The sequence below is a fragment of the Lepus europaeus genome, chromosome 22, assembly GCF_033115175.1.
Source record: "Lepus europaeus isolate LE1 chromosome 22, mLepTim1.pri, whole genome shotgun sequence".
Lineage (NCBI taxonomy): Eukaryota > Metazoa > Chordata > Mammalia > Lagomorpha > Leporidae > Lepus > Lepus europaeus.
The window spans coordinates 40,973,794-40,996,379 of record NC_084848.1 but is presented as its reverse complement, the minus strand read 5'-3'; the positions used below and the strand labels follow the sequence as shown (position 1 = coordinate 40,996,379).

The 22,586-nt window shown below is 51.1% G+C and overlaps 1 protein-coding gene across 4 annotated transcripts in view; it reads right to left on the bottom strand.

Moving 5' to 3' along the window:
• The window catches only part of SYNE2 (spectrin repeat containing nuclear envelope protein 2), a 373,661-nt gene that overhangs the window by 35,846 nt on the left and 315,229 nt on the right, over positions 1-22,586 (bottom strand). For all 4 annotated transcript variants that reach the window (XM_062181714.1, XM_062181717.1, XM_062181715.1 and 1 more), the window contains exons 96-99: positions 21,857-21,982; positions 15,635-15,790; positions 12,523-12,681; positions 11,039-11,205 (exon numbers count right to left, since the gene is read on the bottom strand). In XM_062181714.1, the coding sequence (XP_062037698.1) occupies positions 11,039-11,205; positions 12,523-12,681; positions 15,635-15,790; positions 21,857-21,982 (608 nt within the window). The remainder of the gene's footprint in view (positions 1-11,038; positions 11,206-12,522; positions 12,682-15,634; positions 15,791-21,856; positions 21,983-22,586) is intronic.

Below are 22,586 nucleotides of genomic sequence, written 5' to 3'. Positions count from 1 at the left end.
GGGAAGGAAGTCCCGGCGTTATCTTGCCCATGGGTTATTTATGAAGTGCTCTAAACCCAGGGAAGAAGCACTTACGACTCTGCGCAAGGAAAAATGCATTTCTGTTCTCAGATTAAATGGCTCTGCTTCAGGTTTAAAAGCTACGCTGGGCCCACCAGGGTTGTCTTCTTCCTGTTTCTTAAAGGAGAAATTTGCCCGTGGGGTGTTTTCCACTCTGCCTTTTCAGCCCTGTGTGTCCTGGCTTAGGAGAGACAGAGTTCATTTTACCCATTCCTTTGCTTTAGGCCGAAAAAAAAAAAAATTGTACCTTGCAGTATCAGAGAAGTGCAAGACTTGGCAGAGGAAGAAATTCTATAATTTTTCTTGCCAGCTCCTTCCTGGCCGCAGGTGCGGTAGATATCTCAACATTTTTCCTTGCCCTTGGTCTCAGGTTCTATGGGCCAACCCGGAAGGGCTCTGCCTCCTGGAACTGCGTGGTTTGTGTCCAGTTTGTGAGACCCGCTCCCAGCCTTAGTGAGACTCCCTATGGATGCTTTTTCCTGGGTCCCTGAAGCCAAATATTCAATCATTTAAATACCCCTCTTCCTCTTGGGGCCGGTGTTGTGGCATAGTAGGCTAAGCCTCCGCCTGAAGTGCCGGCATCCCATAAAGGGGCCAGTTCTAGTCCCAGCTGCTCCTCTTCCAATCCAGCTCTCTGCTATGGCCTGGGAAAGCAGTAGGAGATGGCCCAAGTGCTTGGGCCCCTGCACCCACGTGGGAGACCCGGATGAAGCTCCTTCCAGGAGAACCGGAAGAAGCTCCTGGATCCAGATCAGCCCAGCTCCATTTGGGGAGTGAACCAGCGGATGGAAGACCTCTCTCTGCCTCTCTGTAACTCTGCCTTTCAAAAAATAAATACATCTTTGAAACAACAACAACACCCCTCCTCCGGCCTTCAGATAGAACAGACACATTCCAGATGAGTGGAAAAGGAAACGCAAATTTGGTAGCGATTCTCCCCGAACGCAGCGTTTGATTGACTCCAGCCCAGGGCTTGGCTGTTCCTGAAGCCTGCTCATCACGGACCTCCGAGGCTTGGTGCAAGGCAGGTGCCCCACGGTGGGTGGGATCCGCCTAATCGCCTGTCTCCCCGCTGATGGGCCATGCATGTGGGAGACCTGGAAAACACCCCACCCCCACCCCACTCTCCAGCCACTGCAAGTATTTAGGGAGTGTATCAGTGCACGGAAATTGAATTGGTCTATCTTGCTAATAAACAAAAACAAATACAATTTAAAAAAAATCGTCACAGGCCCACTGAATCAGGCAACCAGTTAAGACCAAAATAAGTCAGCTTTATGACTGGCAGCATTGTCTGGTCTTCCCGAATAGCCTTGAGAAAGTACAGACGAGAGGAGAGCAAAGCGAAGTTGTATCGGTTCAAATGGACACCCATCTCCATGTCCACTCTGCAGTGATGGGAAAACGAGACAGCTGCCTTGGTTTAAACGGTAACACTTTAACTGCTACCGTTATATATTGGGTGGGCTTTTCACACTGGAAGATAAAAATGGCACAGTTACGCTTAGTACACCTTGCCGTTGACTTGGTCCTCCTGATGCTAAGAAAACAATCTAGTGCAAATGTCCTTCTTCAAGGGGTACAGAGACGGACACAGAGATGAGTTCCCACTGGCCAATCAACTCCCCAGTTGCCTAGCGGCCTCAGGCTGGGCTGGGGCAGAGCCTGAACTCAATCCAGGTCTCTCACGGGGGTGGCAGGAACCCATGGCTGCTGCCTCCCAGCGTCTGTATCAGCAGGAAGCTGAGTCGGGAGCTGGCACCATGCATGAAGTCCAGGCACTCAGATACAGGATATGGGCGAACGCCCACTGCGGAAAGGATCAATATTTGAGATCATATGGTAATACTGGGGGTCTTCAAAAAGTTCATGGAAAACGCACATTACAAAAAACAACTATGCATGGACTTTGAAATCGTTCTTCCCCAACAGTGAACTGATGGTTTAACCACAACACTGGCATCCCATATGGACGCCAGTTCGAGTCCCGGCTGCTCCACTTCCAATCCAGCTCTCTGCCAATGGCCTGGGAAAGCAAAAAGAATATGGTCCAAGTGTTTGGGCCCCTGCTCCATGTAGGAGACCCAGATGAAGCTCTCAGCTCCTGGCCCAGTGCTGGCCTTTGTGGTCTGCTGGGGAGGATGGAAGATTCATATTCTCTTTCAAAATAAATAATTTAAAAAAAAGTTTATTCTGGTGCAAAAAAAAAACCTGCTGAAATCCAGGCATAGATTTTTCATAATTTTCTTGAACCTTTAAAAAAAAGTTTTGTTTATTTATTTATTTGAAAGGCGGAGTGAGATCGAGAGCAGGACAGAGGTTTTCTACTTGCTGGTTCAGTCCTCAAATTCCTTCAACAGCTAGGGCGGGGCCAGACTGATGCTCAGAGCCTGGAACACTACCTGGATCTCCTCCCTGGGGACCCAAATATTTGCGCCATCGCCTGCTGCCTCCCAAGGATGTGCGTGAGCGGGAAGCTGGACCAGAAGAGAAGCGGGGACTGGGAGCCAGGCACTCCAGGAGGGGAGGCGGGCATTCCGAGGGACGTCTAGCTGCTGTGCTGAGCACCTGCTGATCCAGGAACTTTCTGAAGATCTGTATGCAAGGATTTCAACATTTGTTGTACCCAAATTACTGTATCTTTTTCTTAAAAAGATTGATTTATTTATTTCAAAGTCAGAATTACATAGAGAGAAGGAGAGAAAGAGGTCTTCCATCCACTGGTTCATTCCCCAGATGGCTGCAATGGTCAGGGCTAGGCCAGGTCGAAGCCAGGAGCTTCTTCTGGGTCTCCTACATGGGTGGCCTGGACCCAAGCACTTGGGCTATCTTCTACTGCTTTCCCCAGGACATTAGCAGGGGGTTGGATTGGAGGTGGAGCAGCAGGGACTCGAACAGGTGCCCGTGTGGGATGCCGGCACTGAGGGAGGTGGCTTTACTACTACGCCACAATGCTGGCCCCTAATTTATCTTGTTAAAAAATATTTAAGAAATCTTTAACGTCAGGAGTCTCAGGGAGAGATGGTGAGCTCCCATCCACTGAGTCACTCCTCAAACGCCTACAACAGTCAAAGCTGGATTGAGGCCGAAGTCAGAAATCAAATGGAAATCAATCTGAGTCTACCCTGAGGGTGGCAGGGCTCCAACTCCTGGGCCATCATGGCTGCCTCATTGGGTCTGCACTGGCGGGAAGCTGGCTGGCACCAGGAGCTGGAGCTAGGTACCCAACCCAGGCACCCCGAGGTGGGAAGTGGGTATCCTAACCCCTGTGCCAAACGCCTGCCCCTCAGCTTATCCTTTGAGTCCATTTTCCACAAGCTTTATGAACTACCCTTGGATTTAAGCCAAGACACAGCCCAACCTGCAACCACAGAGCTCCTGCTCCCGATGGGAAGGGGGTTCTGGGAAACAAAGGTACATGGGGGTTTCAGTTTAGCTACTGGGTTTTCAGAAACAAGGGCAGATGGGGGGGGTTATGCGGCAGGCTGAGTCTCGCTCGGGCACCTGTCCCACTGAAGGGATCCTTTGTAGTAGATCTTTGGTCTGTGCCGTTAACTTGACATTGCTGGTTCATCGCCCAGCATTTTGTGCCTGGGTAACCTTGCTGCTTCCCAAGCAGGGGATGGCACACACAGGGAGTTCTGACAAACACCTGTGACTCAGCTCACCGGCATTCAGGTTCTGCTGAGTCACTCTTCAGAGATATTATCTAAGAAAACACGAGGAAGCCCAAGAGCTGACAGCTTGCATTGAAAAAAAAATAAATGTACTTCATCTGTCAAATGAGGCTTAGATAAGTAGTATTTCTTCTTGTCATCACAGTCACCAAAAAAAAAAAAAAATGCATTTTAAATGGCCTCTGTTAATGAAATTGTGAGCAGGGCCAGTGCTGGGGTGTAGCAGGTAAAGCTGCCACCTGCAACACCAGCATCCCATATGGGCACTGGTTCAAGTCCCGGCTGCTCCACTTCTGATCCAGCTCTCTGCCGTGGCCTGGGAAAGCAGCGGAGCATGGCCCAAGTCCTTAGGCCCCTACATCCACATAGAAGACCCAGAAGAAGCTCCTGGCTCCTGGCTTCAGATTGGTGCAGCTCCGGCCATGGCAGTCAATTGGGGTGAACGAGCAGATGGAAGACCTCTCTCTTTCTCTGTCTTTCCCATCTCTCTCTGTAACTCTGCCTTTCAAATAAATACATATTTAAGAAAAAAAAGCTTCGAGCATGTTTGCATAAGAGCTTAGATGTCAATGGCATTGCTTTGTGCATCGCCTAGCATTTTGTGCCCAACCTGTGCTCAGGTGACCTTGCTGCCTGCAAAGCAGAGACTGGTCCCAGGGCTCAGGAGAGCTCCTGCAAGCTCCCTCAGCAGCTCTGATGGGGCTTTTAGTGTCCATGCCAGGGCTCGCGTGTGTGCAAATGGGTGCACTGGTGTGCAAATGGGATGAAGCCCAAGCCCCGTACGATGAGGTTAAACAGACAGATCGTTGGGGCCAGTGCTGTGGCATAGCGGGTAAAACCGCCGCCTGCAGTGCCGGCATCCCATATGGGTGCCGGTTCGAGTCCTGGCTACTCCACTTCTGACCCAGCTATCTGCTGTGGCCTGGGAAAGCAGTGGAAGATGGCCCAAGTCCTTGGGCCCCTGCACCTGTGTGGGAGACCCGGAAGAAGCTCCTGGTTCTGGATTGGCACAGCTCCAGCCATTGCGGCCAACTGGGGAGTGAACAAGCAGATGGAAGACCTCTCTCTCTCTCTGCACCCCCCCACCCCGCCTCTCCTTCTCTCTCTGTGTAACTCTGACTTTCAAATAGATAAATAAATTTTTTTAAAAAGGAGACAGACCCTCCAGGTTCTTCACTTCAAGGATTTTAGAGAAAGTGATCAACAAGGACAAAACAGAGGTTTGGGGCTAAGTGTCCTTCCCTCCCCCAGGCTTGTTACCATGGTGAAGGGGACCACAGGCCCGATGTACTGATGCTCTGGGGATGCCCTGGTGCCTTCTCATCCAGGATCTGAGTCCTTACAACCCCCCCGCCAGGGAGGGAGTTCATCACCCGAGGCTCACGGAGGCCCCGGGATCTTCCCACGCAGTGGCAGGCCCAGGGGTCTGGGGACGGTGACCGTACCACTTCCCTAGTTTCTCACTCCAGCAGGGTGGTTCTCGGAGTCTGATCTTGGAGCCAGCACCACTGGTCATCCCTGGAGCTTGTGAGAAAGGCACCTTCTCACCGTCACCCAGACCCACCCAGGGAGTCGCATGCTCTGGGGCTGGGCCCAGCAAATGCACGGTGGCAGCAGCCTGGGAGTGATGCGCGTTGCAGAACCACAGCTCCCGGTTAAGTAGCACATTCTACACAGAGGTCTCGTTTTAGGATCGCTCTGATAAAACTTTTTTTTTTTTTTTAAGAATTTATTTACTTTACTTGAAAGTCAGAGTTACACAGAGAGGAGAGGCAGAGAGAGAGAGAGAGGTCTTCCATCCGATGGTTCACTCCCCAGTTGGCCACAATGGCCAGAGCTGCGCCGATCTGAAGCCAGGAGCCAGGGGGGCTTCCTCCAGGTCTCCCACATGGGTGCAGGGGCCCAAGGACTTGGGCCATCTTCTACTACTTTCCCAGGCCACAGCAGAGAGCTGGACAGGAAGTGGAGCAGCTGGGACTCGAACCAGCTCCCATATGGGATGCTGGCGCTTCGGGCCAGGGCGTTAACATGGTGCGCCAAAGTGCCGGCCCCGATAAAACTATCTTTTAAAAACATTTTGATCTATTTGAAAGGCAGACAAACACACGCGTGCGCACACACACAGGGTTGGGTGGGAAAGAGACAAAGATAGAGCCTCTATCCCCTTGTTCACTCCCCAAACTCCCTGACTTTCAAATGAAATAAATAAATCTTTAAAAAATAACAACAAAACGAAGCTGGGACTCGAACCCAGGCACTCCGATGCCGAATGCAGGGAGCAATGCCTAACACCCCTGATAAACTACTTTTTTTTTTTTTTTTTTTTGACAGGCAGAGTAGACAGTGAGAGAGAGAGAGACAGAGAGAAAGGTCTTCCTTCCGTTGGTTTACCCCAATGGCTGCTGCGGCCAGCGCGCTGATCCAAAGCCAGGAGCCAGGTGCTTCTCCTGGTCTCCCATGCCCAAGGACTTGGGCCATCCTCCACTGTCTTCCTGGGCCATAGCAGAGAGCTGGCCTGGAAGAGGAGCAACCGGGACAGAATCCGGCACCCCAACTGGGACTAGAACCTGAGGTACTGGTGCTGCAGGCGGAGGATTTAGCCTATTGAGCCGCGGCAATGGCCGATAAACTACTTTGAAAAGCCAAGGGCTCCTGGGAGCCAAATGCTCTTCCTTTGCAAGCTCAGTGGGATCTGTTCCTGCCCTGCACCGAACTGTACCCACCCTTGGCTCACTCACTCCTCTCTCCCGCTCTGTAAAATGAGGAATCAGACTGACCACGCAGTGCTGTCTCAAGAATTAAAATGAAATAGTCCATGTGAGAAGCCTGGAGCTTAAAAGATTAATAACACTGGGGCCAGTACTGTGGCACAGTGGGTTAAAGCCTTAGCCTGGCAGCACCAGCATCCCAAATGGATGCCAGTTTGAGTCCCAGTTGCTCCACTTCTGATCCAGCTCCCTGCTAATGTGCCTGGGAAAGCAGCAGAGGCTGGCCCAAGTGCTTGGGCCTCTGCACCCACGTGGGGGACCTGGAAGAAGCACAGCTCTGGCCATTGTGGCCATTTGGGGAATGAACCAGCAGATGGAATATTCTCTGTCTGTCTCTCCCTCTCTCTGTAACTCTGTCTTCTAAATAAAATAAAGCTTTAAAAAAATTAGCACCACTGATTTCATCCCCTGAGTATCACCAAAAGAGTTTAACAGGTGTGTGTATGTTTGTCTTCCACCTTTGGTTTTAGCAAAATCAGAAGAAAACAGCACACGCAGTGCTAGTGTTTTGCACGTGATGTTAAGGAATGAATCAGTGCTCTCAAATTCTGCCTCTGGGGGCTGGTGTCAGGTGCAGTGGGTTAAGCTGCTGCCGGTGACAACAGCATCCTGTATGGGCATGAGTCTCTGCTCTCTACTAACGCACCTGGCACAGCAGTGGAGGATGGTCCAAGTGGTTGGGCCCCGGCACCCACATGGGAGACCCGGATGAAGCTCCAGCCCTGGCCGCTGCAGCCATCTGGGGAGTAATCCAGCGGCTACTCGGAAGATCCTTCTGTCTGTCTCTCTCTGTAACTCTACCTCTACAATAAATAAACCTTTAAAAAAAGATCTGGGGCCAGCACTGTGGCGCAGTGGGTTAACCTACTGCCTGCAGCACTGGCATCCCATATGGGCACCGGTTCAAGTCCTGGCTACTCTGCTTCTGATCCAGCTCTCTGCTATGGCCTGGGAAAGCAGCAGAAGATGGCCCAAGTCCTTGGGCCCCTGCACCCATGTGGGAGACCCAAAAGAACCTCCTGGTTCCTGGCTTTGGCCTGGCCCAGTCCTGGCCGATGTGGCCACTAGGGGGAATAAACCAGCAGGTGCAAGACTGACTCTCTCTCTCTCTTTCTCTGTAACTTTGCCTTTCAAATAAAATAAATAATCCATATAAAAAACTGCCCTTATTTTTCTGAGAATGGATCCCAAATATTATTATTAATATTATTATTATTCACCTAGTGAACTCAATGTGGTCTACCGAGGTATTAGATTTCCAAACTCCATTCCTGAACCTCGACATTAAAGGCTTCTGGTTAAAATCTTGACACGATAGGCCAGATTCCTATACAGAATTTCCCTCCAAATCTTACTTTAAAAATGTATTTATGTCTTCTCATCTTATTTGAAACACAGAGATCTTCCATTGCTGGTCACTCCCCAAATGCCCACAGCTGCCAAGTCTGGGCCAGGCTGAAGGCAGAGCTAGAACTCGGGCTGGGTCTCCCATGTGAGTGGCAGGGACCCAATTCCATGAGCCGTCATCGGCTGCCTCTCAGGGTGTGCATTAGCGGGGAGCAGGGATTGGGAGCAGAGAAAGGAATAGAACCCGGGACTCCGATATGGGACGCCAGGGTCCCAGGCACCAGCTCAACACCTGCACCAAACACCTACTCCCCAATCCCCAAATCTGATTTTTACAACGGATAAGGCAGAATACCACAAGCCAGGTGCAAAAGGCTCCGTGGTGTCGACTCCTTGGGTAAACAAGGCCATCCGCAGACCCGGTAGGGCAGGTTCTTGTTGGCACTGCTCACATGTACACCTGGCAGCCGGAGCCCGCCACCCTGCCCCCTCCCCAGCAGCAACACCTCTGTGCAATGCCCAGGGCGAGGTCGGTGTCAGGGATCAGACAAGGAGCTGGTTCAGTGCGAGGCTGCTCTGTGGCAGGTTCAAGCTTGCTGCCTCAACCCTCAGAGCACCTGAAGGTCCCATTAGGGGGCCGCCGCCCACAGTGCCAGCATCCCACTTCTGATCCAGCTCTCTGCTATGGCCTAAGAAAGCAGTGGAGGATGGCCCAAGTCCTTGGGCCCCAGCACCCACGTGGGAGACCTGGAAGAAGCTCTGCTGGCTTTGGATCATCCCAACTCCGGTCATTGCAGCCATCTGGGGAGTGAACCAGTGGATGGAAGACCTCTCTTTCTCTCTCTCTCTGCCTCTGCCTCTAACTCTGCCTTTAAAATAAATAAATCAATTGTAAAAAAAAAAAAAATCCCATTAGACTCCGAGCCATGGGTCTTGGCTTGGGTGGCTTGGCCCTTGCTTAAAGAGATGAGGAGCGGCGGGCATCATGATGCAATGTGGAAGCCTCTGCTTTGATGCCCACACCCCATAATGGAGTGCCCATTTGAGTCCTGGCTGCTCCACTTCCAATCCAGTTTCTTGCTATGTACCCTGGGAAGCAGTGAATAATGATTTAGCTCCTTGGGTCCCTGCCACTCACATGGAGACCTATTTAGAGTTCTGGGTTCATGGTTTTGGCTTGGCACAGCCCTGGCTATTGTGGGCATTTGGGGAATGAACCAGCAGATAGAATATTGATCTCTGTCTCTCTTTCAAGTAGTTTACAATATTATTATTATTATTAATAAAATTAAAAATAGGAGTTATTTCTTCCCAGGCCCTTCAGTGTTGGAGGACTGGGGCTCCCACTACATTTTACTCGTGTCAGTGTTTCAAACTAGAAGGGTTTGGGGGAGCAGTGAGGGGACACCCATGCGTAAGATTCCATTTGTATCACATGCTAGAAATGTGACCATGGGCAACCTACTTCACTCCAGGACTCACTTTCCTTATCTGTCAAATGGGGTAATGGTATTCGTCTTTCTGAATGACAATGAGATCTGAGTGAAATCATACATAAAAAGCATATCAAGAATAGAACTAGCGGGGCAGGCGCTGTGGCATAGCGGGTGAAGCCGCCACTTGCAGTGTCAGCATCCCATATGGGCGCTGGTTTGAGTCCCAGCTGTTCCACTTCCAATCCAGCTCTCTGCTGTGGCCTGGGAAAGCAGTAGAAGATGGCCCAAGTCCTTGGGCCCCTGCAGCTGTGTGGGAGACCTGGAAGAAGCTCCTGGCTCCTGGCTTTGGATAGGCTCAGCTCCAGCCATTGTGACCAATTGGGAAATGAACCAGCAGATGGAAGACCTCTCTCTCTCTCTGCCTCTCTTCTCTCTATGTAACTCTGACTTTCAAATAAATAAATCTTTAAAAAATAAAAAATTCCCATGTGTCCTTTAAAAAAAAAGCTGGCCTCAAGGCACCTTCCTACCTTTCCTGCCTCTAAAGGAGGAGAGACAGAGAGAGATCTACCAGCTGGTGCACTCCCCAAACGCTCCCAAGAGCTGGCACTGGGTCAGGCCAAAGCCGGGAACCAGGACCACGATCCAACTCTCCTATGTGGGTGACAGGGTCCTAAGTAGTTGAGACATCACTCTGTGCCTCCCAGGGTCTGCATGAGCAAAAAAAAAAAAAAAAAAAAGCTGGAATTGGGAGCAGAGCCAGAACTTGGACTCAGGTACTCTGATGTGGGAAGTGGGCACCCCAACAGCGGTCTGAAGCCCTGGGATAAACACCCACCCCTGGCCGCCACCCACCTACCACCCCAGCTTCCTTTGCTACATCTGAGCCAACGGGGCTTCCGGTCACTCCTCTTCTATGCTATTTACGACACCACCTCCAGGCGCTGTGAAGCCCCTCTTTCAGAACCATCTGGAAACGCAGCCCTTCTGTGAGACGCTTCCTAATCCCCACCCCCCCCACCCCCCCAGGAAGAGGCCATCTAAGCTCCCAAGCCCTTGGCTTTGCAGCTGCTCCCATGAGGTAATGGACTACGTTCCCGCCTGCACGCTCCCAGCACTCAGGTAGGGGCCTCTGCTGATTGAATCAGGCTCACTCAGTCTCCCATCACGAGGGAGGGAGAGAATATGGCGAGCTATGAACCGTATCTTACTGTCACCACTTCCGGCTTCTCCACCTACTTTACAGCTTCTCCTGTTCATTCTAAATCATATGAACATTCATGGAAAAATGGAATAAAAAACGTATTTTGGTGCATTTTGCCAAATTGATGGATTTTTTTTCATAATATACATGTTCCATGAACTTTTGGTAGACTCCCACATATCTGGATTTCTGTAGGTTTTTGTTTGTTTTTTCCCAAAACATTTATCATTTCTTAGTGTCGGGAACAGTCAAAATCTTCTCTAGCTATTTTGAATCAAACCCTTCAACGTAAATATCCACCTCACATTTCAAACCAATCTAACTCATGTGCAGTTGGAAGCGGAAGAGAAAAGATTCCAGTGGGACGTACGACAACGGACTCCTTCTAGTGCCGAGATAAGATTGTCCACTCGTTTTTAACCAAACCTTGCCCCAATCCGCACATCTGAGAAGCTGCTGGAGCAGGAAGACTGGACTCAGCTGAGCAGGTCCGCGGACTCGCCAGTGCACCCTGGTGGTCAGAATAACTTCCGGGTCACTGCTTACCTGGAGCCAATGACATCAAAAAGATGCTGCCAGCGGTCGTTGATCTTGCTGAGTTTGTCCTCCACCTCAGCCGCCCTCGTCTTGTTGCTCGCCTGGATTAACTGGTCGCCCATCTGCTTGAGCCGCAGCTTGTTTTCACTGAACAAGTTTATTTCTTCCATGCAGTCCTGCCAGGGGCACCAACACACAAAGCCCGAGCGATTACTCCAAGTTCCCTTCTTAGCCGGCCACACACACACAACTGCCTTCTGAACACGTTTGAGAAGTTAAATGGCCTCACAGCTGCGGACGCACCGCTTCTGTGAGCAGCTGCAATGACAGGCAACCTTCCACAGGGCAAATGTGAAGTATCAAGTAAGGTGGGAGTCAGCTCCTTAACTCAACGCCCCTCTGTCTCACTGGATGCCCGGGAGCTGAGGGAACCAGGGCCAACATCACTAAGACTTTTCCTGAGTGTTTACTGTGTGATGTTTGCTGCAGGAAAGCTCTCACTGAGCAGGGGTCCCCACGTCCCACATTGCAGTGCCTGGGTTCAAGTCCCAGCTCTGCTCCCAAAATTCCAGCTTCCTGCCAATGTGCACCCTAGGAGGGAGGCAGGTGATGGCTCAAGTGTTTGGGTCTCAGCCGCCTCCGTGGGAGACCGGGACTGAATTCTGGGATCGGGTCTGTGGCTCCTGGTTTCAGCCCAACGCATTCCTGGCTGTTGCAGGTATTTGGAGAGTGAACCAGTGGTTGGAAGATCTCTGTCTCCATCTCTGTTTGTCTCTTACATAAATACAGATCATTCAAAAAAACCAATGCTCTCCTCTGTGGGGGTTAGGGACCATTTCGCCACTGTTGGCCACACCGCTGTGGCAGGAGGTACCACTAACAACCACTAGAGGGCAGAAGATGCTGTGGTGCAGGGGATTAGGTTACTGCCCCCGCATCCCTTATCAGAAGGCCTGGTTCAGGTCTCAGCTACTCCGCTTCTGATCCAGCTTCCTGTTAACGTGCCTGGGAGGCAGCAAATGATGGCCCAAGTCCATGGCTCCCTGCCACCCAAGTAGGAGACCTGGATGGAGGTCCCGGTTCTTGGCTTCTGGGGAGTGCAATCAGTGGATGGAAGACTTCTTTGTCTTTTCCTCCCTCTCTGTCACTCTGACTTTCCAATAAATCAAAGCAAACAAGAAACAACCCTGTCTTGGCCTGAGGCGTGGACAGCAGCTGCCGGAGCTGGGAGCCCCAGCTCTGCCAGACTTCCGAGCTGGGGAGACGTCGTCTCCCACTATAGGCCCACCCAGAACAGCCCTACACTTCCCATCCGGTTGCAATCGTTGCTTTTCCAGGTGTTCTCTGAGGGCTCAAACACGGACAGCCCCTTTCACATCTGCAGAGCGTTCCTGGAAACGCACCTGTGACCGCGCCTCTCTGAGCCTGCCAGCGAGGCGGGCGGAGAATTCCCAGGGCATCAGGATGGCGCTCACCTGGCCACCCCTGCTTACCTTCTGCAGCTTCTCAATCATTTCTTCAATGCTGATATCCGCTGTCTGCAGAACTTTGTTTTCCATCTGCACCAGCCACGCGCACACTTCTTTATTCTTTTCATTGAACAGGATCCATGAATTGAGTTTGTCTTCAATCTCCTGTTTGCGCATGGCCACCTGGGAGTGAAAATGCATGGGCAGCTGAGAATGGGAAGGAATCACCCTCCCCCTCCCCCTCCCTCCGTCCGTCCCCCTCCCTCCGTCCATCCCCCTCCCTCTGTCCATCCCCCTCCCTCCGTCCGTCTGTCCCTCTCCCTCCCCCTCTCCCTCCCTCCCTGCCTCTCTCCCTCCTCCCTATCAGAAGGATCGCAAATTTCATTCATTGTAATCAGTAGCTCTATAGACTGAAATCTGTTTTTGTCCCCTTGAAAACCTCCCTGCATCTTTCCTAAGTGTTATAAAGGTAGCAAAAGACTACACCTGAAGTGTACTTAAAAGAACTGAATTTTACCTAATATTCACCTATTACAACCAGGTTATATTAAAAATTAGAGGGGCCAGCGCTGTGGCATAGCAGGTAAAGCTGCCACCTGCAGTGCCAGCATCCCTTGTGGGTGCTGGTTCAAGTCCCAGCTGCTCCACTTCCAACCCAGCTCTCTGCTATGGCCTGGGAAAGCAGTAGAAGATGGCCCAAGTCCTTGGGTCCCTGCACCTATGTGGGAGACCCAGAAGAAGCTCCTGGCTCCTGGCTTCGGAGCGGCATAGCTCCGGCCATTGTGGCCAACTGTAGAGTGAATCAACAGATGGAAGATCTCTCGATCTCTCTCTTTCTGCCTCTCCTCTCTGTGTAACTCTTTCAAATAAATAAATCTTAAAAAAAATTTAGAAACAGGGGAAGTTGAATGAATACATCAAGCATCAGTCACATTTCTTCTGCTCACTGCTCTTTCAATACACATTCACTGTAACAATTGCGAGACCCAAATCCTTCCCCTTTAAAAACCGATGAAAGGGGCTGGCGCTGTGGCATAGTGGGTAAAGCTGCCACCTGCAGTGCCAGCATCCCATATGGGTGCCAGTTCGAGTTCCGGCTGCTCCTCTTCCAATTCAGTTCTCAGCTATGGCCTGGGAAAGCAGTGGAAGATGGTCCAAATACTTGGGCCCATGCAACTCTGTGGGAGACCTGGAAGAAGCTCCTGGCTCCTGGCTTCAGATTGGCCCAGCTCTGACAATTGCAACCATTTGGGGAGTGAACCAGTGGATGGAAGATTCTTTCTCTCTCTCTCTCTGCCTCTCTGTAACTCTGCCTTTGAAATAAATAAATAAACCTTTTAAAAAAATTGATGAAATCCTTATACCTACACAATGCCAATGTCCTATTTAAAAACCATAATCCAAACCACAATATAAATCAAACATTTGTAAGGCAAATGAGCCAGGAAAATTAAAAACAAAACATTTCAATGTCTCTGGGTGTTGCATTAAAACTAAGCAAACAAGGACAAAAGCCATGCCCGCCATTCATATAGCTCCCTTTGTGTTATGTCCTGTGGCTTTTGGGTAGAAGTGTCAGAAATGTCACCAACACTGGCCTGCAGCAAGCAGGCGACTCCCAAATACCCAGCACTCCATGACGCGTTAGCAACTCCTAAGCTGACATCAGCAGAGATTCCTCCTCTCCCAGGGTTAAAACATACTGCACTGTGGTACAGGAAGCTGGAGGGCGGATTTGAGTCCGGGCTGCTCCACTTCCAATGCAGCTCCCTGCTATTGCCCCTGGGAAGGCAGCAGACGATGGCCAAGTCCTTGGGCCTGTGCCACCCACATGGGAAACCCCAGTGGAGCTCCAGGCTCCTGGCTTCAGCCTGAGCCAGCCTCGGCCATTGTGGCCATTTGGGGAATGAACCAGCTGACAGAAGATTCTCTCTCTCTTTCTGCTTCTTTGCTTTTACTTATTTGAAAGGCACAGTGACAATCTTACAAAAGTTTAAACAAGGCACATCAGCCTCCTACATGTACAAATGCATTTCCAGGTCTTGAAAATCTTTGGAAGTTAAAAGTGTGTGTGTGTATGTGTGTGCTGGGGGGGAGGGTGTGGATAGCCCAGTGCGTTTGGTTAAATTTTAACGCCCCTTCAATAGATGGGGAAACCAAGTCAATTTCACTGAGGTTGTCCTGCTACAAACAACAAAACCCTCTGCTCTGTCCAGAACAACGCAAAAAACAAACAACAAAGAACAAAACCAAGAAACCCTCACAAGACAAAACAACCCAACGCTTATCCACCCTTCCCAGCGAACGTGCTAAAAAGGCTTGAAAAACTACCCCTGAAAACACAAGTTTTATGTTTCCATTCCTCCGGGCACCTATTTATCTTAGCTTTCAAAACTCCTGGCATTCTGCACGGCTTCCTTCAGATGGGTTTCCTGATGGAAACAATTAGGCACATGCGGGCCCCAGCCTCGCTGGCGTCTCCCTCAGCTCCTGGATACCGCTCTCCGTGTGCTAGACATTTTCTTTCATGTAAAACTCGAATACCAAGTGGAAAAGGCCATTTAAAGCCAGGCACGGAGACTCTCTAACGGGCGCGTTGGAAAGGCAGAACGCGTCTAGATTTGATTAAAACGCACTCAACAGTGTCTGAATGTCAAACTTTAAAAAAAAAAAAATCCGTCCCTTCTAGATCCAGCAAAAGGCGATTAGGGGATTTACTTTCCTGGGAATTACGCGTTCTTAAAACAAAGGTCTTTGAGTCTCTGCACCCTAAGTCCCCCTCCCCGCCCCCACCCACGCATGCACCTGGGCAGAACCTCCGGGACAGGCGGAAGGGGTCCGCCCGGACAGCCCAGCAGCTGGTCATCACCCGGCCCCGGGCGCGGCACGTGCGGGGCAGAGTTCTCCCGGGCGGCTGCCGGGAGCCGGGGCGCACCCCGTCCCCCCACCCCGCAACACCGTGCGTGCTCACAGGCGCTGCAAGTTCGCTCTGCGCCCCGGGAACAAGAGGGTCAGCTCGGCTGCGCCAGGCGGGGGTGGCCGCCGCCCGGACGGTGGGCGCCTGTCTGCAGCGGGCGGGCGTGCACGCGTGCGTTAGTGCCGCTCGCAGGGCCACCGCGCTCAGCCCCGGACTTACTCGCAGGCACAGGTCGTCCCATTGTCTGTGCAGGTGCTCCATCTGCTGCCGCAGCCCCATCGCGTCCTCCGCCAGGGCGCGCCGGCCCAGCTCCGCCTGCACGGCCTCAAGCTCTTGCCAGTTCTGAGACCAGGTCGCCAGAGACTTCTCCAGATCCTGCATGGAGACACGACTCCACTGGAGCGGCCGCGGTCTGCAGACCTGAGGCTGGGGGCGGGGAGGGGAGGCCGGGAAGGGGGAGGGCCCTGGTGCAGGCGAGCGGCGCCTGCAGGCCTGGCCGGGCGCTCTCGGCCACCTTTTTCTCCTAGGCACTCTTTCCCTCAGGTGGTTCTGATTTTCACAGTTAATTCTGCTTTAAAGTCACCGCAGGCATTTCTACTGATTTAGTATCTTTGGAATCGAATAAAGATTCTCACCTGCATTTTGTTTTAAAAGTTCGTGGCTGATGAAAAAACTTTGCATGGGTTGCTAAGATGTTTTGCATTTAATTCCATTTTTTTTCCCACACACACTTTTGGAAGTACCCTCATACACTGTGACTTCTCAGGTGTGGATCATACACCTTGTATGCCAAGGGAATTCATTCAAGTAAACTTCCCAAAAGAATGAGTATAATGGAAGGGGGGGGGGGGGGGACTGTTCCCAAATTGATTGGCAGAGGTGTGTTTACAACCAAAATCCTCTGGCTGTGGGAACAGCTAGCTCCACCCCCCCACCTTGCTTTTATTTTAAGATCATTTCTTTAGTTTTAAAATTTAACAATTTGTGGGCTCAGCACTGTGACACAGCAGGTAAAGCCGCCGCCTGCAGTGCCGGCATCCCATATGGGTGCCAATTCGAGACCCAACTGCTCCTCTTATGATCCTACTCTCTGCTATGGCCTGGGAAAACAGCAGAAGATGGCCCAAGTCCTTGGGCCCCTGCACCTGCGTGGGAGACCCAGAAGAAGCTCCTGGCTTTGGATTAGCCCAACTCTGGCTGTTACAGCCATTTGGGGAGTGAACCAGTGAACTGAAGATTTTTCTCTCTCTGTCTTTCTCTCTGCCTCTCCTTCTCTGTAATTCTGCCTTTCAAATAAATCAATCTTTAAAAATAAATAGACAGTTTTTAACACTCGGGCACATTCACGTCGTATGCAGACATTATGTGCCCGGCCACGGAGGGGAGGGTGGCTGCTGGAGCGAGTCTCGTGGGTTCTTTTCCTCAGCTCAGTCTAGAAATACAAAGCCGGGAAACAAGCTGCAGAGAGGCAGGAACGTTTATTTGACAGAAAAGAAGATGTATTTGATTGGCAAGCAATAGAGAAAAGTGTGTGGTCCCAGAGGAGAGCAGGTGGAGCGCCCCAGGGGGACACTGGCTTTGAGGAGGGGTCCGGGGCTTTTAAGGTGGAGGGAGGTGTTACTCTGTCCACTGGGTCGTCCTGTTGGGGGCGGTGTTACTGTGTTCACTGGGTCGTCCTGTTGGGGGTGCCCACTGCACGGGGTGGGGGGCTCACATACTGTATGTTTGGAGATAGTGGGGGTCTCCTGGAGACCGTCCGTCTCCTTAGGGGCTCAGCCCCATCCCCTGCCAGCTCTGGGTGAAAGACTGCACCTACCCTGGAGGAGTGATTCCAAGCCGCAAGGTCACAGGTGCACAAGGAGCAGCTGTTAGTGGGGGAGATGCCGGTCGGGCTGGAGACAGGCTTTCCAGCCACAGCTGACAGCTTGCTTGTGTAGGACGTTCTGGCCATGTCTGAAGGGGCCCCCAGACTCCCAAACCCACTGGCCGGCCTCAAATTACACACATACACATATATGCTATTTTTTTCTTGAAAACAGATATGAATGTCACCAAATGAGGGATTCATAGCCCGTGATCACAACATGGGGGACGAAGGGCATACTGTCACGCACTTGTATAACCCAGCGATGCAGTGTTTATGCGCATACAGCGAATGACCGGACAGCCACACAGCATCTCTGCTCTCCCTGTTAACTTCCACAACCAAGAGAAAACGTGACCTTTGCTGCCTGGCCTGACTTGTCTCACTCAGTGTAATGTTTTCCAGTTCCATCCATTTGGCTGGGACGTGCTGGTCACATTGAAGCTATGACTTCTGGAGTTTGATCAAGCAAAACGGCTTTCACAGTCGGGGAGGCAAAAGGCAGGAGCCTACAATTCCGCCTCACGCCTCAACACAACTTTTTTTTTTTTTTTCCAAAAGAAACCTTTTATTTAATGAGTAAAATTTCACAAGTAAAACTTGAGGAATATGGTGACTCTTCCCACCATATCCGCCCTCCCACCCCACCCTCAGCACATCTTAAAGGTCCTATTCCTGTCAGTTGAAATCTAAAAGGACACTCTAAGGATTTCAAAAAGTCCATGGAAAATGTGCATTATGAAAAATCTATGCAGGGGGCCCGGTGATGTGGCATAGCAGGTAAAGCCACCACCTTTGCAGGCGCTGGTTCGAGTCCTGGCTGCTCCACTTTCGATCCAGCTCTCTGCTATGGCCTGGGAAAGCAGTAGAAGATGGCCCAAGTCCTTGGGTCCCTGCACCTGCATGGGAGACCCAGAAGAAGCTCCTGGCCCCTGGCTTTGGATTGGCCCAGCTCTGGCCATTGCAGCCATTTGGGGAGTGAACCAGCAGATGGAAGACCTCTCTCTCTCTGCCTCTCCTCTCTGTGTAACTCGACTTTCAAATAAATAAATGAATCTTAAAAAAAAATAAGAGAAATCTATGCAGAGATCTCAAAAATTTCCTGCATAAAAATACACTCATTTACTTTCATTCCATTTTTTCTGGAAACTTTCTGAAATACCCTCGCACGATGCCATTTGCATCAGAAATTGGTCTGACATGGCCATAACCAAAATGTGTTAATTCTGATTGATTTTCAGAGTCCAAATAGCCATAGTGGGATGATTTTATAACTGTTGACAAGAAATCGCATTTAATGTAATGGTTCAGAACATTCTTTATAAAGGTGACACAGAGTTAAGAAATAACACCTAAATGACAAGTGTGTGGCACAGCCAGTTAAGCGGCAGCTTAAAACACCCCCATCACATATCCGAGTGCTGGCTCAAGTCCCAGCTACTCTGCTTCTGATCTACTTCTTTTTTTCTTTAACAGATTTATTTATTTATTTGAAAGTCAGAGTTACACAGAGAGAAAAGGAGAGGCAGAGAGAGAGAGAGAAAGGTCTTCCATCTGCTGGTTCACCCCCCAATTGGCCACAATGGCTGGAGCTGTGCCCATCCAAAGCCAGGAGCCAGGAGCTTCTTCCGGGTCTCCATGTGGGTACAGGGGCCCAAGGACTTGGGCCATCCTGCACTGCTTTCCCAGGCCATAGCAGAGACCTGGATTGGAAGAGGAGCAGCTGGGACTAGAACCAGTGCCCATATGGGATGCCAGCATTGCAGGTGGCGTCTTTACCCACTATGCCACAGTGCCGGCCCCATGATCCACTTTCCTCATGCCCTGGGAGGCAGCAAGAGATGGCCCAAATGCTTGGGCCCCTGCCACCCATGTGGGAAACCAGTACAGAGTTCCTGGCTCTGGGCTGGCCCAGCACAGGCTGTTGGTCCATCTGGGGAGTGAATCAGTGAATGGAAGAGTTCTCTCTCTCTGTGTTGTTCTTTCAAATAAACATGTAAATCTTAAAAAAATAAAAACAGAAACAGGAGATCGTTTGGTATTTTAAATTGCAAATGCTTGCTGCCTTGTTTTAGTCTCCTGGTTCCTGCTGAGTGGGTGACCGCGGAGTTTTGGGGGAGCGCTCCTCGATGTAGCTCTGTCCTGTGCCCCCTTCACCTGGACCCACGGGGCCTCTGGCGAGCCACGGCGCTCCGAGGTGTGTGCCACACGGAACTAAGCGGTTTATTCTGGTCACTCTCCCCACGTGAAATCCAGGCGCAGTTTTTTCCTAAGACGCGCTTTTCCTGTGAGCGCCCTGAGCTCTGTGTGGTGTCTCCCGGTCCCCGGGCCAGGAAGCCGGGCCTGGCCAGGGCCCTGCTCAGCCGCCCGCACTGATCCAATCCCGGATTAAACCACAGCAGTCCGGATTCTTATCACACCTTCCACTGGAAGGTGCAAAACGGGCATGTGGGGCCGAGTTTTAATAAATATTCCTACATTTTGCCAAACCATCTGAAAGCAACGACTGTATCATTCTCCCTGTTTTTCAGTGTGCAGTTTTTATATAGGGTGGTGGCAGGGGCTGAGCCGAACATGGGCCGTGACCGCCGGCTATTTTTAAATCTGCATTTTTAATGACTAGCCTGGAATGCTACCAACTTTTCACGCTCCTGATCCTACATGGTATTTGGGGAACTGCCGGAGCCAGCAGACCGCAGACACAAAGGTGGCTAATTCCTCAGGGGAGGCTTCTCTGAGCCACTGGGCAAGGCGGCGGCCTCAGTGTTACGCTCTGGCCGCCCGTCCCTGCCCTTGTCCTCTCGCATCGGCCATACTTACTCATCATTTACTCACACGTGCACGTGCACATGCCCCGGGCGTAGAGCTTGGCTACGTAGCTCTCACGTCATTCCGGGAGGTCAGCAGCGGCTGTGAACACACTGCTTACCACGGCACTGCCCAGCTCCTACCACACTGCCGGCTGCAGAGTGAGTCCTCCGCTCTCACAGCACATGACCGAAAGAAAAGCAATTTGGCAGTACAAGGACACTTCAAAAAAAAAAAAAAAAAAGAAAAGAAAAAAGGCCGGCACCGCGGCTCACTAGGCTAATCCTCCGCCTGTGGCGCCGGCACCCCGGGTTCTAGTCCTGGTTGGGGCGCTGGATTCTATCCTGGTTGCTCCTCTTCCAGCCCAGCTCTTTGCTGTGGCCCGGGAGTGCAGTGGAGGATGGCCCAGATCCTTGGAACCTGCACCCGCATGGGAGACCAGGAGAAGCACCTGGCTCCTGGCTTCGAATTGGCGCAGCGTGCCAGTGTAGCGGCCATTGGGGGTGAAGACCTTTCTCTCTGTCTCTCTCTCACTGTCTAACTCTGCCTGTCAAAAAATAAAAAATAAAAAAAAAAGAACTTCTGATGTAAAATTCATAGGAAATCCATGCATAGCTTTTTCAGGCTACACATTTTTCAGGAAATGTCTGGACATCTCTCTATGCATGGAATTCAGCGTTTTTGCACCAAAACAGGTATAGCCTTTAATTCTGTTTTCTGTGAGGTTTCTGAGACAGTCTCGTGTGTATCAGAGGCTGGAAAAATGTTCAGGAATACCACGGGAAACACCCAGGACTCACCCACCATATCACGAAGGGAGACTTGCTATGGAGATTTATCGCACGTGATGGCTGCTATCAGTACAAACGTTTCAAAAACCAAGCTTCTGTCTTGAAATTAACATGCCCTGGATTTGCTACCAAACTGGTTGCAGAAGAAAACAGGTATGTTGTAAGCTTCCTGCACGTTCCTTTAATCAGATGGGTTGTTTGTACTGCACAAATGACTGAGCTTCCGGTAATGTGTAATGTAAAAATCTCCCGGTGGTCTGACTTCACAAAGCCGTTTCTCTAGCCCAGCATTTGAGTCAAAAGAGACCCCCCCACCCCCAAATGAACATGTATATAATAAATATCAGCCTGTGTATGCAGGAATATCTTTTGAAAGGAGCCCGCCACCTGCAGCACTGGCATCACAAATGGGCACTGGTTCGAGTCCTGGATGCTCCACTTCCAATCCAGCTCCTTGCTAATGCACCTGGGAAAGCAGCAGAGGATGGCCCAAGTGCTTGGGCCCCTGCAGCCATGTGGGAGACCTGGAAGAGCTCTTGGCTCCTGGCTTCAGCCTGGTCCAGTCCTAGCTGTTGTGGCCATTTGGGGAGTGAACTGTCAGATGGAAGATCTCTCTCTTTCCCTCTCTCTCTGCCTCTCTGTAGTTCTGCCTTTAAAGTAAATAAATCAATCTTAAAAAAAATAATCTCAGAGCCACATCTTAAATTACAGAGGAGGAGCAGATGGAAGAAGAGCTGAGGGAGAAACCCCGGGGCCCCAAGGAGCAGAGTCCTTCTCATTTCCACACCAGCGTGATGAAAAGCACCGCTTCAAATTCCTTAGGAGCCCAGGACGTGGCATCAGAAGACGGGGGCAAGTGTTTTCCAACTGAACATAAAAACCCAGATTCGACAGAGAGAGAGAAAGGCAGGTGCACGCTGCCGGCACTCAGAAAACCGTGAGGAGGGACGGCCCGGCCGCCAGCTGCGGCTCCGCTACCTTGATCCGCTCCTTTTCCTTCCGGAGGTCCTCGTGGAGCTCTGGAAGAGACGCCCTGCTTTGCACGTTCACACCTTGCAGCCTGCTTTTCAGCTCCTCGAGCTTCTTCTCACACTGCTCCCAGGTCTACGGGAAAATAAGATGAACAGCGGTCAGGGCTCGGCTGTGAAGAACGCCTTGGGGAATCCACGATCTTTTATTTATTTATTTATATATCTTTTATTTTTTATTTATTTATTTTTTAAATCTATTTTTAAAATTTTATTTATTTATTTATTTTGACAGGCAGAGTGGACAGTGAGAGAGAGAGACAGAGAGAAAGGTCTTCCTTTTCCGGTGGTTCACCCCCCAATGGCCGCTGTGGCCGGCGCACGGTGCTGATCTGAAGCCGGGAGCCAGGTGCTTATCCTGGTCTCCCATGCGGGTGCAGGGCCCAAGCACTTGGGCCATCCTCCACTGCACTCCCGGGCCACAGCAGAGAGCTGGACTGGAAGAGGGGCAACCGGGACAGAATCCTGCGCCCCGACCGGGACTAGAACCCGGTGTGCCGGCGCCGCAAGGCGGAGGATTAGCCTGTTGAGCCACGGCACCGGCCCAGGATCTTTCTATGAAGCATATTTTGGTAAAGCACAAAGAGATCTGGGGCCCTGCCTTGGACAGACTGCGTTCTGCAGGAGCAGATGGGATACAATAGGACGCCACGGCTCTCGCAGCTCTGCCTGGACTCACT